At 43.0% G+C, this 14,619-nt stretch overlaps 1 protein-coding gene across 6 annotated transcripts in view; it reads left to right on the forward strand.

Moving 5' to 3' along the window:
- DBN1 (drebrin 1) overlaps positions 1-14,619 on the forward strand; it is a 118,928-nt gene that overhangs the window by 81,954 nt on the left and 22,355 nt on the right. For all 6 annotated transcript variants that reach the window (XM_040344444.1, XM_040344445.1, XM_040344439.1 and 3 more), the window contains exons 4-7: positions 2,645-2,719; positions 5,869-6,006; positions 6,090-6,167; positions 11,331-11,482. In XM_040344444.1, coding sequence (XP_040200378.1) covers positions 2,645-2,719; positions 5,869-6,006; positions 6,090-6,167; positions 11,331-11,482 — 443 coding nt within the window. The remainder of the gene's footprint in view (positions 1-2,644; positions 2,720-5,868; positions 6,007-6,089; positions 6,168-11,330; positions 11,483-14,619) is intronic.

Below are 14,619 nucleotides of genomic sequence, written 5' to 3' on the forward strand. Positions count from 1 at the left end.
GGTGTCCAATGTGTCCGCCATAAAGTCAGTCACAATAAAAATGCCATAGACCTATCCCCTATTTTGTAGATGCTATAACCAGCAAACCAATCAATGACCGCTTATTGCGATTTTTTTTTTCAAAATTGTCGCTCCTATTTTTGTTTATAACGCAAAAAAATAAAAACATCAGAGGTGATCAAATACCACCAAAAAGCTCTATTTGTGGGGAAAAAAGGACGTCAATTTTGTTTGGGAGCCACGTCACACGTCAGTTAAAGCGACGCAGTGCAGAATCGCAAAAAGTGGCCTGGTCTTTGGCCAGCCAAATGGTCCGGGGCTTAAGTAGTTAATGTTGCTTTAGGCCTCTTGGCAGCCTCCCTGACCAGTTTTCTTCTCGTCTTTTCATCAATTTTGTTGGGACGTCCAGTTCTTGGTAATGTCTTCACTGTGTTCCATGGTAGATCTAATGCCTTGGAAATTATTTTGTACCCTTCTCCTAACTGATACATTTGAATGATGAGGTTCCCCTGATGCTTTGGAATCTCTCTGCGGACCATGGCTTTTGCTGTAGGATGCGACTAAGAAAATGTCAGGCAAGACCTACTAGAACAGATGAACTTTTATTTGGGGTTAATCAGAGGCAATTTAAATGATGGCAGGTGTGTACTGACTCTCCTTTAGCCCAGGTTCACACTGGGCTGCGGGAATGAAGCCATGTCAGCTGAACTTACACTATTTCACTGCCGCTTGTTTCTGCAAAGATGTCAATGTAAATCACAGAAACTACTTTTATGTCAAATCGCATGTCAAAACGCACCAGTGTGAACCAGTGCTCAACATAAGTTTGAATGTGATTGCTTAATTCTAAACACAGCTACATCCCCAGTTATAAGAGGGTGTGCAAACTTATTTTTCACATTATTTTATATTTTTTATATATTTTTATTTTATTTTCACCTCTCCCTTCTAAAATTTCAGTTTATTTTTCTATTGAGTTGTACGGTTGATAGGTCACATTTAAAGGTTCTGACATGATTTATCTTTGTCTCATATTTTTTTACATCGCAGAAACCTGACATTTTAACAGGGGTGTGTAGACTTTTTGTATCCACTGTACAATCTAAATTCATTGCTCTCCTAGTAAATTGTATAAATCCTTATCTCTCTACAAATGTTTGGACTATAAAGCCTCATTTTATTTTTGCTTTGTTTTGACAATTTTTACATCGAATGGCTGTCTTATCACATCTGACATTTCTTTAAAAAAAAAAAAATGGGGATGATACTGGCTTGTACATTTGAGTTTGTGGTAGCAATGTTTCCCCCTAGTGGTGACAGCTTTTAGAAATCTGATGTTGCTGCTTGCAATATGTTTATCCCAGGTCCCTTCAGCCTTTTAAAGAAGGTATCTGTCTGTTCAACAGAAATGCTGCATGCACAGAATGATATCTGTTGATTTACAGAAATTCAATGTGCTCTTAACCACTTCAGCCCCGGACCATTTTGCTGGTCAATGACTGGGCCACTTTTTGCGATTCGGCACTGCGTCGCTTTAACTGACAATTGCGCGGTCGTGCGACGTAGCTCCCAAACAAAATTGCCATCCTTATTTTCCCACAAATAGAGCTTTCTTTTGGTGGTATTTGATTATTTGACGGCCGTTATGCAGTAAATATCTCCTAAACGGCGAGTATACAGTATATATACACTATATATCGGTATACAGTAAATATCTCCTTATTCTAGGCTTGCCTATAGGTACAAATACTGCATGGAGGTTTACAACCTCTTTTTAAATTCCTGCTTTGAGATGACAACACAGTACTGTTGCTAAACTGAAATCCGAAGCAGCATTGTCAGCAATTCTTGCTGGACTACAGAATTCCACCTGTTCACCACCCTTCTCACTCCTACTTCACATGCATTGATCAGTTTTTTTTTTTGGCAGCTAAACAGAGCTTGCTACCTCCAAAGAGCTTGGAGACCCTCTCACTCACACTGTGTGTATGGAAAGGGTTCTTGGGAGATGTGGTTCTGGGGGGTATGGGCTTGTTTTAAAGGTGTGTTTGTTTGTTTTTAGAAGATGCTTTTACTGTTGGCTCCCTTTCACCATCCTGCTGGATGCAGAGTCCCAGCACCTTAAAAGCTAGCACTCTGTTTCCCTAACTACACTTGCAGACTGCTCTCTCTCAACCAGCTGCTACGTTACATGGTTAGGCAAGCTGGGTTTCTGTAGTGGAATGCTTGTTTGTGAGGTGTTGGAGATGCGCATCCAATGGTTGGTTTGTCCTGCCATCTAGGCTGGACAAAGAGTAGTTGTAATAATAAACGTAATATTAAATAGCAAACCTATGCACTGCAGGCTGCTCTCATCACGTTGCCTTGTTACACAGCTCTTCAAGAAACCAAATGGGTCTAATCCATATGAAAAGATGTGAGATTACAGATCTGTGTGATTGCAAAAGATTTGGGGTCATAGGGATGAAATAAAAACATAGGTGATTCAGCCATACAAGAGTATGTCAGAGGGTGCTGTACTGTGAGTTTTGAAACATGAAGAGTATACTCGCACCATACAAGACCACTTTGTAGCAGAATACTACTTTTGTGTACATTTTGATAATGATCCGTTGAGGGCTAATATGTATTCTTCATTTCTTAGGTTGGTGAAGATGTTCCAGATGCCAGAAAATGTGCTTGTGCCAGTCATGTAGCACAAGTTGCAGACTTTTTCCAGGTGAGAATTATGTGTATACTTGATGAACTGAAGAACTGCTCATTGTCATTGCTCATTGTCACTGTAACTTGCATGTAACATCCAGAGGACCAGAGAGACTGCACCTTTCACTGCAATTACAGCTGCAAGTCTTTTTGGGGATGTCTCTACCAGCTTTGCACATCTGGAGAGTGACATTTTTGCCCATTCTTTGCAAAATAGCTCAGGCTCTGTCAGATTGGACGGAGAGCATCAGCAAACAGAAACTTTCAAGTCTTGTCACAGATTCTCAATTGGATTTAGGTCTGGACTTTGACTGGGCCATGCTAACACATGAATTTGCTTTGATCTAAACCATTCCACTGTAGATCTGTCTGTATGTTTAGGGTTGTCATCCTGCTGGAAGGTGAACCTCCTCCCAAGTCTCTAGTCTTTTGCAGAGTCTAACAAGTGTTCTTCTAAGATTGCCCATTATTTGTCTCCATCCATATTCCCATCATCTGTGACCAGCTTCCCTGTCTCTGCTGAAGAAAAGCATCCCTACAACATGGTGCTGCCACCACAATGTTTCACAGTGAGGATGGTGTGTTCAGGGTAATGTGCAGTGTTAGTTTTCTGCCACACAAGGCGTTTTGCTTTTAGGCCAAAAAGTTAAATTTTGGTCTCATCTGACCAGAGCACCTTCTTCCACGTGCTTGCTGTGTCTCCCACATGGCTTCTCGCAAACTGCAAAGGGGACTTCTTATAGCTTTTCAACAATGGCTTTCTTCTTGCTACTCTTCCATAAAGGCCAGTTTTGTGGAGTGCGTGACTAATAGTTGTCCTGTGGACAGATTCTCCCACCTGAGCTGTGGATCTCTGTAACGCCTCCAGAGTTATCATGGGCCTCTTGGCTGCTTCTCTGATTGATGATTTCCTTGCCCGGCCTCTCAGTTTAGGTGGATAGCAATGTCTTGGTATGTTTGAAGTTTTTCCATACTCTTTCCATTTTCAGATGATGGATTGTACAGTCCTTCGTGAGATGGTCAAGGCTTGACGTATTTTTGCGCATAGTTTCCAACAGTCCCGATTTTGGGACCCTCGTCGATCGGAGGCTGTCCCGATTCGGGAATTTGCCTTTTTTGTCCAGGAAAATCGGGAATGTTTGGCTCTGCAGAAACTGGCACCAACAAAATTGGCCTCCGGCACCACCGCAAAAGCTTTCCCTTTGTGTTCAGTGGAGAGTGGAGATGGCTTGATCCGTGCAGCCAATGAATCGGCTTCTCTCATCACAATTCTGAAGCCAGGTTAGCTGCACAGATTGGCCCCTCCCCTGAACACACCGTTTGGAGATTATTTTGCTTTTCCCTTGTCCCTATCGGCCAGTGATGTAACCATTATGTACATCGAGGGTGGTAACTTGTACATGGGGCAGTTACTATGTACGTACAGGGGGAGTAACTATGGCTCTGCTTAGGAGACTGATGCAAGGACGGACTCTACTGGGGGCACCTGATGCAAGGACGGACTCTGCTGGGGGCACCTGATGGCAGGTGACACTCTCAAGGGTCCCACTGATTCTGCATTATGGCGAGTTTAATGATTTCATTCTATTACAATGTAAAAGAAATAATGCGCTTCAATCATCCTGACACCATAACGACCATGATGCTGTGATGATTGAAGCACCAACACCGGGTGTTTGGAGTATATTTATCTTTATCAGCTGATTGTTAAACTCTAGAATACACAGATTCCACCCCTTTTTCCTTCTCCCCCCCCCCCCCTCTCCCTCTTTCATCTCAGACTCTAACCACACCCCATTTGAGCCATGCCCTTTTAGGCCACACCCACTATTTATAGAAACCACACCCGTTTTTCCCCCAAATTTTTTTTTTTGCTATGTCATGCCTACAAACGCATGCCCTGCCCCCTAGTTATAATAAGACTCTGCCTACAGCCCAAAAAAAAGTGTCCCTATAAATTTTTCTACAATGTTGCCAACTGTTTTTGTATAACCCAACCCTGCTTTAAACTTCTCCACAATTTCCCTGACCTGTCTTTTTGTATCCCTTGGCCTTCATGATGCTGTTTGTTCACTAAGGTTCTCTAACAAATCTCTGAGGGCGTCACAGAACAGCTGTATTTATACAGAGCTTAAATTGCACAGGTAGACTCTATTTACTAATTAGGTGACTTCTGAAGACAATTGGTTCCACTAGATCTTAGTTAGGGCCCTTTCACACGTACAGACCGTATGTCCGCATTTTCATCCGTCCGTTGCGGATGAAAACGGGACATACATGGGTCCCTATGTGGTTACGGGTGTCAGCGGATGACCATCCGCTGACGCCCGTAATTTGTCCGCCTCCGCAAAAATCCGCATTTTCGGATGGAAGAAACCCCTATTTTTCTTACATCTGCCGGATCGGATGAACACGGTCATGCGGTCCGTGTTCATCCTATTCCCCATAGGGGAGAGCGGAGGAAAGACAGGGCGGTCCCTGCACAGTGTGCGGGGACCGCCCTGTCAGCTTCCAGCTCAGCGGGGATTTTACGGAGGTTTCCCGCTGAGCTGTACGGACACACGGAGGCGGTTAATTACTGATCCGCCCCGTGTGAAATGGCCCTTAGGAGTATCAGAGTAAAGGGGGCCAAATAAAAATGTATGCCACACTTTTCAGATACTTCTTTTATTTTTTATTTTTTTTAATTTTTTTTTTTATTGAAAACAATTTATCGTTTTCCTTCCACTTCACAATTATGTGCCATTTTGTGTTGGTCCATCACATAAAATCCCCATAAAATACATTTACCTTTTTGGTTGTAAAATTACAAAATGTGGAAAATTTAAAGGGTATGAGTACTATTTTCAAACCACTGCATTAAATCGCCTACCAAGCTGTGTTTAGTGCCAGCCACATGAGCTTCATGTAAATAGTCTCACTGATCCTCCCCGTTTAAACTTTGAGATCACTTTGAAATAACACCACACAATGTAATTTTAAAAGAAGCATGGCCTAAGTTTTTTTTTTTATTTTTGGTCCTACTTCTCTTTTGTGTAACAGGAGTGCACTTGCTTTGTATGTGTTATCTTCTTTGTGGTACTTATTTATTTTTAATACATTTTTCCAAGTAGAGCCCCTTGATTGTTTTAGTTCATTTAACCTACCATTTCTTTTCGTATTTAGGGGGTTGATGTCACAGTGAATGCAAGCAGCGTGGAGGATATAGATCCTATGGTTATAGGCCAGCGTCTATCCAATGGTTCTGGGCATCTTGCTAGCCCAGTTCTGCAGCGACTGCAGCTGCGGGAAGATACTGATGTGGTGAGTAGAGGGCTGCATGCACAATGTGGACTTGTATATGGGTGTATCTCAACTAAAAATGGCACATTTTATCTCCTTCACAGGGAACTAATTACCAGAAGACTGACGCTGCCGTGGAAATGAAACGGCTCAACAGGGAACAGTTCTGGGAGCAAGCAAAAGTAAACCACAGTTTTTATTACTTTTATTTACCCTGTCGTTTTATGAATGAAAATGTTGACCCTTTGGATTATTAAAGGCTTTTTTTTAAATAACAAACATGTCATGCTCACCTGCTCCATGCAGTGGTTTGGACAGAGCGGCCCCAATCCTCCTCTTCTCCGGTCCATCGCCAGCACTCTTGGCCCCTCCCGTCTGTCCAGTGCCCCCAGAGTAAGCCGCTTGCTATAGGGGGGCACCCATTTAGGCTTGTACTGAGCCACGGCTCTGCATGTCCATTCACACATACATCCATGGCTCAACCCCACCCTCCTCTCTTCGCTGGCTCACTGCCTATGATTGTCCCTGGAGAGGGAAAAGGGAGAGCCAAGGCTCTTGTGCACATCACTGGATCATGATGGGGCTCCATTAGTATTTGGGGGGGGGGGGGGGACTGCTGCACAGAGAAGGTTTTTTACCTTCATACATAGAATGCATGAAGGTAAAAAAACATGAGCCTTTTGAAACCACTTTAATGTGTCATCTAGTGGATATAGGAATTTAAATTGGGCCTATCCTAAAGTTCACATTTCAGATAAATCAGTGGGGCACATGTTAAAGAAGATCTATTGTCACAGCATACAGTTTCCTTTCATTTTAGAACACCAGCATTGTAATAGAGAAACAAATTGTATTTTTTTTTTTTTACAACATCTTAGTTCTACAGTACAGGGAACAAGCAAAGCCATTGCAAGAGACCCTGGGTTATAAGCTTATACCTTCAGGTGACACTGGCAAATCTTTTGAGGACATGGCCCCAGGGCACCTCCTCTATAACCCTGCCCCACTCCATGAGTCTTCAGTTTTGTGCTAGTGTCTTAAGCTGATTTCTCAGTGAGGTGGAAGAGATCAATCACTCTTGGCTTGCCTTTTTGTTTTCTTTTTTTTTTTTTATTACCCTTTATTATTTTATTTATATCGGTGCAATCTGGGTAAGCCTTGGGAGCTGTAACGGGACCCCGTGCTGTAGGAACTGAACCCTGCATGGGCACTTGGTACAACTCATGTAGTTAGCTGCAGGGTGCTATACAGGTCCAGGGTCATGGTCCTTAAGGACCCCAGTCCCTAAAAACCCCTTCAACCCCTTTGTAAAACCACAGATGAATAATAGCTCTGCTGAAAGCCAGCAGAGCATTCAATCTCAGAGTGACACCAGAGCAGGAGCTGACTCTTATGCCGCGTACACACGACTGTTTTTCATGATGAGAAAAATCATGGTTTTGGAACACATGACACCTGTCCCAGATATACTCTCCCCCAGCATGCCTTTTTAAACTGGTCATTAAAAACGATCGTGTGTAGGCTCCCAGAGCATTTTCTCAGAAGCAAGTTATGAGAAGGGAAATTTGCATAATCCGCCCAAAGGGTGGCACCATTCGAATGGAACTTCCCCTTTATAGTGCCGTCGCACGTGTTGTACGTTGGCGCGCTTTGCTTGAGCATTTTTTTTTTTTACAATCGTGTGTATGCAAGGCAGGCTTGACAAGAATCACGTCAAGAAAAACGTCTTTTTTTTTTTTTTTTTCATGAAATTAAAAACGGTCGTGTATGCGGCTTTACACTGGTCTCTGCATCTGATTCGCATGAAACAAGCTGCCTATTTGACAAAAGCAGATTTTTCTGCATCTATGTCACAATTCTTTGGACAAATAACGGCTTAAATACAGCCTTACCCAGGGCTCAGAAATGCCACGCCCCTTCGTCTACTCCCAATATGCCTGCCATAGCCAAGGCAGGCACAGAAGTGAATAAAGAGGACATTTAGGGAGCATTGAAGGAAGCTGCAGAAGATTTTTGTTCCCCAGACTGGCATTGTTAAAAAGGGAGCCTCACGTAGTGTGCTTGCTAATGTGGAAGAACACACTGCTGCCATCCGCTAAAGCCTTGGCATGGTGCTGTTTGAATCTCTTCTGTCTCATCCTTCCCCTTTTGGGTACAAAGACACCTGTAAAACCCTCAGACATTCCCTGTTAATGAACAGGTAGTATGTGCAATATCAAAAGTGCCCAATTTGAAGGCTTATATGCAAATAATTGGCCATAAAAGGATGATAGTCTGGGTACTTACTGCCATAGGCGACATATATAAATGCAATTTTTTTTTTTTTAAAACAATAATTTTTTCAGGAGATTTTAATGGGCCAGCAACAGCAAAGATAAAAAAAAATGCAGCGAGAGCTGGTTGCACGGTAGAGTTGGGCAAACGGTTGTGCACGAGTATCAGTTTGGGCCGAATGTTGGCTGTTCTCCCCTTTCGGGGAACACCTGAATTTGCAGGGCGTTTGGCGGGTGTTCCTGTAATGCACAGTGCATTTCCTGATTGGGCAAAGCTTTGCACCGGTTCGTGATGTCGGAAGGGGCGAACCACCCCCTTCTGATGTCACCGACTGGTGCAAAGCTTTGCCCATGTCACCAGATGACATAGCCAGGTGGCCCTGCCCATTCTCCATTTAACAAATGTCAAATGGCTTACGGGGAAAAAGCTGACTTGGCTGAAGCTTTATCACCAAGGCTTGTTTCCACAACAACCCCAAATTTTCAAAATCCAATTGTCACAGGGAAAGAAAGTGAGGTGAAATGTTCTGAACAGGGGCACAGGCAGCAAAACAAACATTATAGGGGTGTTAACCCTTCCCTATGCTATCCCAAAACTGTAAAAATATTTTGTTGCACTTAAAAAATGTACCTGTTCCAACTTACAAATTCAACTTAACAAACCTACAGAACCCCATCTTGTTTGTAACCCGGGGGCCTGCCTGGACTACAATATTTAATGGATAGTGTGCAGTATAAACTAGAACACCAAATTAAACGCACTAATCCAAAGCATTTTCTTTTAGTTTTGGAGAGGATCCAGAAGGCTTAGAATTATGGCGTTTTTTTATAAAAAAAAAAAAAACAGCACTAGGGTCATCAGTTTGAACCCCAACCATGGCACTACCTGCTCAGAGTTTGCATGTTCTTCCTGTGCCTGCGTGGATTTCCTCTGGGTACTCTGGTTTCCTCCCACACTCCAAAGACATGCTAGTAATTGACTCCTGTCTAAATTGGCCCTAATATATGTAATAATGTGAGTTAAGCTGGCCATACATGGATTGAATCTCAGTTCAGCAGGAACAAGATTCGATCCATGTATAGGCAGGCTGGTTGTAATTAAGTTGATCCAGTGATCGACTTCAGTACAACCAGCCTGTCCGATTTTTGGTATGCGATTACTGCCTGCGGCTATAGCTGCCAGCAGTAATCGCTGAACTGTGCCGACTGGGAAGGCTCCCGTCAATGTACGCAGCACTTCACATATATATTGCACATTCACAATATTACTGTGGGAGGCATTCCCCAATCAACACAGACTGTGTTGATGGGGGAAATCGAGCGGTTTTCTTTCCTGCAATCCCATTTCGGCAGATGGACTTCAGTTCATTCATTCATTCACGATTTGCTATGAATAAATTACACAATTGTAATGGCTGAACTTAGATTACATTTTTTTATTTTATTTTTTACATGCCATCACCCTAGCAGTAGAGTGTCACCATAGTGACGCTACTTCTTGTGGGAGGTGATCATGGATTTTTTATTTTTTACACTGTGATTGCTTTTACAGTCATGATGGCTTTAAAGGCAATCATGTCTCACTCTCTGGCTGCATTCCTGCAGCCATTGAGAAACACTGAGAGCCTTGTGCCATATGATGTGATCAGTGACCGATCACTATGCTCATAGTAGTAAACAATGATGTGTTTAAAAATCTCCACCCGCATTGATGCTGCTCCCGTGCGGCCTTTTATGTACATGGGTCAGACAAAAATGGATTTAATCCCTATGCTGCTAGCATTCACAAATATAAAATATATATAAAAAGTACATCTGTCCTCACACAAGATGGCCACATACAGAAATGCTAGGGGAGGATTTTCAGTGATTTCTTAGCCACAAAAGCCATGAAGACATAGATGGATGTGTGAGTTTGCTGTGAATATTAAAACCATATTAAACGGCTTTTTTGATTTGTGGTGCTAAAATGTAGTGTAGTGCCACTTTAAATTTATATGGATTCTAAGCTCCATTCACATTCTGTTGTAAGATTAAAGTGGATGTAAACCCGATTCATGAAATTTGAGCTGGGCACATATGTCTGCAGTGTTTTCTTATCTCTCTTCAAAGCACTTTGTCCAATAGCTTTCTCCTGCGTCGTTTTATTATCAGCCTGATAACTTCTGACAAGTTCTCCATCAACTGAGATAAAAGCAGCCTGTTTTGTGTTGGCTAGGATGCTATAAATGGATTAGCAGAGCCCTGAACTATTTAAGGATCAGCTCTGAAGGTCTCTACCTATGTGGAGAGGGGGTGTGTGCCTTTCCTCCAATCAGCTGTCTTGGCTGTATGCCCAAAATTCACTGCAGTGCTGACCAGGAACAGGAGAAAATCTCCCAACAGGATCTGAACTTTCTAAATAGTATATAAAGCTGAAGACAGTAGATATACATGTAAAACTTATGTGGTGAGATTTGTTTCATCTCTGTGTATCATCTGAGGCTGTTCATTTCACTGGGTATATGCAGGGTTTACATCCACTTTAAATTTACTAAAGTAAATATCCAGTTAATATACATATTAAAGTGGTTCTAAAAGCTCAAGTTTCTTTACCTTCATACATTCTATGCCCCACTATAACTTACCTGAGCCCCATCTCGATCCAGCGATGCGGTGCCTCTACTCTCCCGCTGCTGTCAATCACAGCCAATTAAGATAGAGAGGGGTTGGGGCCGAGCCATGGCTCTGTGTGTGAATGGACATGTAGAGCCACGGCTCAGAAATGAGCCTTCTAGGGTGCCCCCACTGCAAGCTGCTTGCTCTTGGGTCAGGAGGGAGGGGCCAAGAGCACTAGCGAGGGACTCAAGATGTGGAGGATCAGGGCTTCTCTGTGCAAAACCACTGGAATTAGGAATCGGGTCATTAAAACATTGGGAACATTTTTTAAAGTACCAGTGCCTATTTCAGGTAGATAATATGCATACTGTATGCTATAGGTCATTCCACTGCTTGCTCTCCATTTTGTTTTGTACTTTCATTGCCATGTTATTTACTGGTCACTAACCACTGTTACTGTCTCCTGCCTGTCAGAGAGAGGAAGAGGAAAGGAAGGAGGAGGAGAGGCAGAAAGCCGTGGAGGAGAGGCTTCGCTTTGAGCAAGAGCGCATGGAACAGGAGCGTAAAGAGCAGGAAGAGCGAGAGAAACGTTACCAGGAAAGAGAGCAGCAAATAGAGGAACACAGGTAATTGGCATTTGCTCATCTAGTCCAAGCATGTAGATGGATGCTTTAACTACACCAGTACAGGGCTATTGTAGGGAACATTTAATATATTGACCCTTTTTCTGCCACTGATGTATGTCAAATATTGTCGTCCGTTCGCTGATCTCGCCTTCCTACTAAGAACTCAGAAGTGACGTGTAAAACTACGCTTCTGGGTCTGGTTGCAACTTGAGATCTGCACTCCGTTAGCTTTGTTTGAAGGTGGGTAATAAATTGAGGCTCTAATAAACCCCTGATGTCTTAAGGAGAACTTAAAAAAGAAAATCATATAGGAGATTTTGTGTCCACATGTGATAAAAAATTGTTTGTTTTTAAAAGGGAAACAAATATATAAAAAATGGGTAGAAAAAAATCGCACCCAAGCATTTAACCCCCCCCCCCCCCCAACAACAAACAACTACATTTGAGCGAAACACTTCCCCCCAATGCCACATATACACACACATGAATGTAAACAAGTGACAGGTAGTGGCTACACATGAAAAGGTTGATTGCGCTACACATGTTGCATATCGCCGTGCATGCTGGAGTGAGAGCAATAATTCTAGGCCTGCTATTCACAGGGAGTTTTAAAGTGTTGCCTATGAGAAATTTGGGGTACCAAAGTTTGGTTGAAGAACGTGCACAGTTTTAAGGCCTCACTTGCTGGGTATCCATTTACCCAGTGCAACCGAAAACTTCTTTTTATTTTTTATCGAAATTTGGGGATTATTTTTTGCAATTGTATGCTCTAAACTTTGTGTGTGTTTGTTTTTTTTAAATGAAATTGTGTGCTTGATAAATCATTGCACTAAATTTTGTGTGACATTAAAAAGTGGCATTACAACGGTTCTCTAGGGCAGGGGCATTATGATTGCCCTCAAAAGGGCCGGTTGGAACTGTAAAATTAGATGGCCAGCGCATGCCCTCCCCCTTACATTAGATGTTAAGAGCCACCCCACCATCAGAAGTTGAGTCCCCAACTCTCCCTTACATCACAGTGCACCCCCTTTCCTTATGCTGCTGCTGGGAAGAAGCTGGATGCATTGCTTGAAAGCAGTAAGTAAGGGTCTGGAGTAGGACCAGAGGAGAGCTGGAGCTCTCATGCATCTGCAGGAGAGGAGCGAGGGCCGCATGAAATGGCCTGGAGGGCCGGATTTTGCTTTAAGTAATTGGCTTTAAGTAATCTTCAGGCCTAAAACAATTTTTTAAACATGCAAAAAACTCTGGCCGTCAACGGATTAATTTCACAATGACACTTTAAGCCACCCCAGTGCTTTACATGCCTTCACTGTTGCGACTCCGTTGCGCTCGTCCCTTGGTTGCCATGTAACCGTGCCCCAGCCTGGCTATTGATTTGCCCTGGCACTGAGCATTGCTTTATGGCGGAGTTTGGGACAGTGAGGACATGTACTCAGAAGTGCTGGAATTTGCTGCAGTGCCTTCCCATTAAGGAAAGGGAAGGTTCTTTCTGCATTCAGTATTTGTCTGTTTCTGGGTACAGTACTTTGAGACACTAATCCGGGAACCAGGGCCTGTATTATGACGAGAAATGACACCTGACAAATATTGCCCGCCCTGTACTGCGCAGGTGCAGCGCTTGCGCAGTACAAGGAACCACAGCGACATCGAAAGTGTCCGAACATGAACAGATGTACACGTGCCTGCGCAAAGAAGACGATATTGTGCCACACGCTCCCGATGCTCATGAAACTCTGCAAGGGGCGGGTGTATTATTGATTGAAGCGTGTGAGGGACAGATGCCTACAGAAGAGGCTGTATTTTAGAATGATGGGCAGAGCTGATAAAGGATGTTTTTTCAATGTTGATGGGCACCTGCATGAGCCTAAGGCTGCTTGGGCAGCTGCTTTGGGGCCTCAGGATAAAGGAGTGAAAGTGGCTGGGGATTTGGCTTTTTTTTTTTTTACCCCCTGCCACGATCTGTACACACGCTGCACAAAGCACTCCCACCCCAGAGACCAGACTCGTAGAGAACCCCAAGTCTCGCACTAATGATCGGGATCTGGGACTTCCTGTTCCTAGTCACCTGATGGCTTTCATAGCCCCTGATTGACCACCACAGTGATCAGTCACTGTGCAGCCTGCCGTTGTGTTTTTTTTTTTCTCCTGGAGATGCTGGTACATTGTATCTTTCTTTTCTTGTCAAGGGAGAATGATGTAAACAAACAAGTGTTTGGAAAAAAAAAATTGGGCAGGTCACAGCTTGATCTAGGCCAGTGTCCAGGTTAGGGTCAAGGGTAAGGGTCAGTATATTTTGGGTAGGATTTTTTTTTTTTTTTTTTTAAAGGCATTTTTTTGAATTGGTATCGGTGTGTTTCTATACAGCGCCTTGAAAAAGTTTTCATACCCCTTGACATTTTCCACTTTTTTTTTTTTTCCATGTTGGAACCAAAAACGTAAATGTATTTTATGTGATAGACCAACACAAAGTGGCACATAATTAAGTGGAAGGAAAATGATCAATGTTTTTTTAAATTTTTTTTTTTTTACTAATGATTATCAAAGTGTGGTGTGCATTTGTATTCGGCCCACTTTACTCTGATACCCTAAACTAAAATTCAGTGGAACCAATTGCCTTCAGAAGTCACCTAATTAGTAAATCAAGTCTACCTGTGTATAATTTTAACTCTGTATAAATACAGCTGTTCTGTGAAGCCCTCAGAGGTTTTTTAGAGAACCTTGGTGAACAAACAGTATCATGAAGGCCAAGGAACACACCAGACAGGTCAGGGATAAAGTTGTGAAAACGTTTAAAGCTTTAAACATCTCATGAAGCACTGTTCAATCCATCATTCAAAGATGGAAAGCATATGGCACAACTGCAAACCTACCAAGACATGGCCATCCACCTAAACTGACAGGCTGGGCATGTAGATAAGTCTGGAACAGCTGCAGAGATCCACAGCTCAGGTTGGAGAATCTGCCCACAGGACAGCTATTAGTTGTGCGCTCCACAAATCTTCCCTTGGAAGAGTGGCAAGAAGAAAGCCATTGTTGAAAGAAAGCCGTAAGAAGTCCCTTTTGCATCTTGCGAGAAGCCATGTGGGGGACACCGCAAACATGTGGAAGAAGGTGCTCTGGTCAGATGAGACCAAAAT

Source organism: Rana temporaria, chromosome 3 (assembly GCF_905171775.1).
Source record: "Rana temporaria chromosome 3, aRanTem1.1, whole genome shotgun sequence".
Classification (NCBI taxonomy): Eukaryota; Metazoa; Chordata; class Amphibia; order Anura; family Ranidae; genus Rana; species Rana temporaria.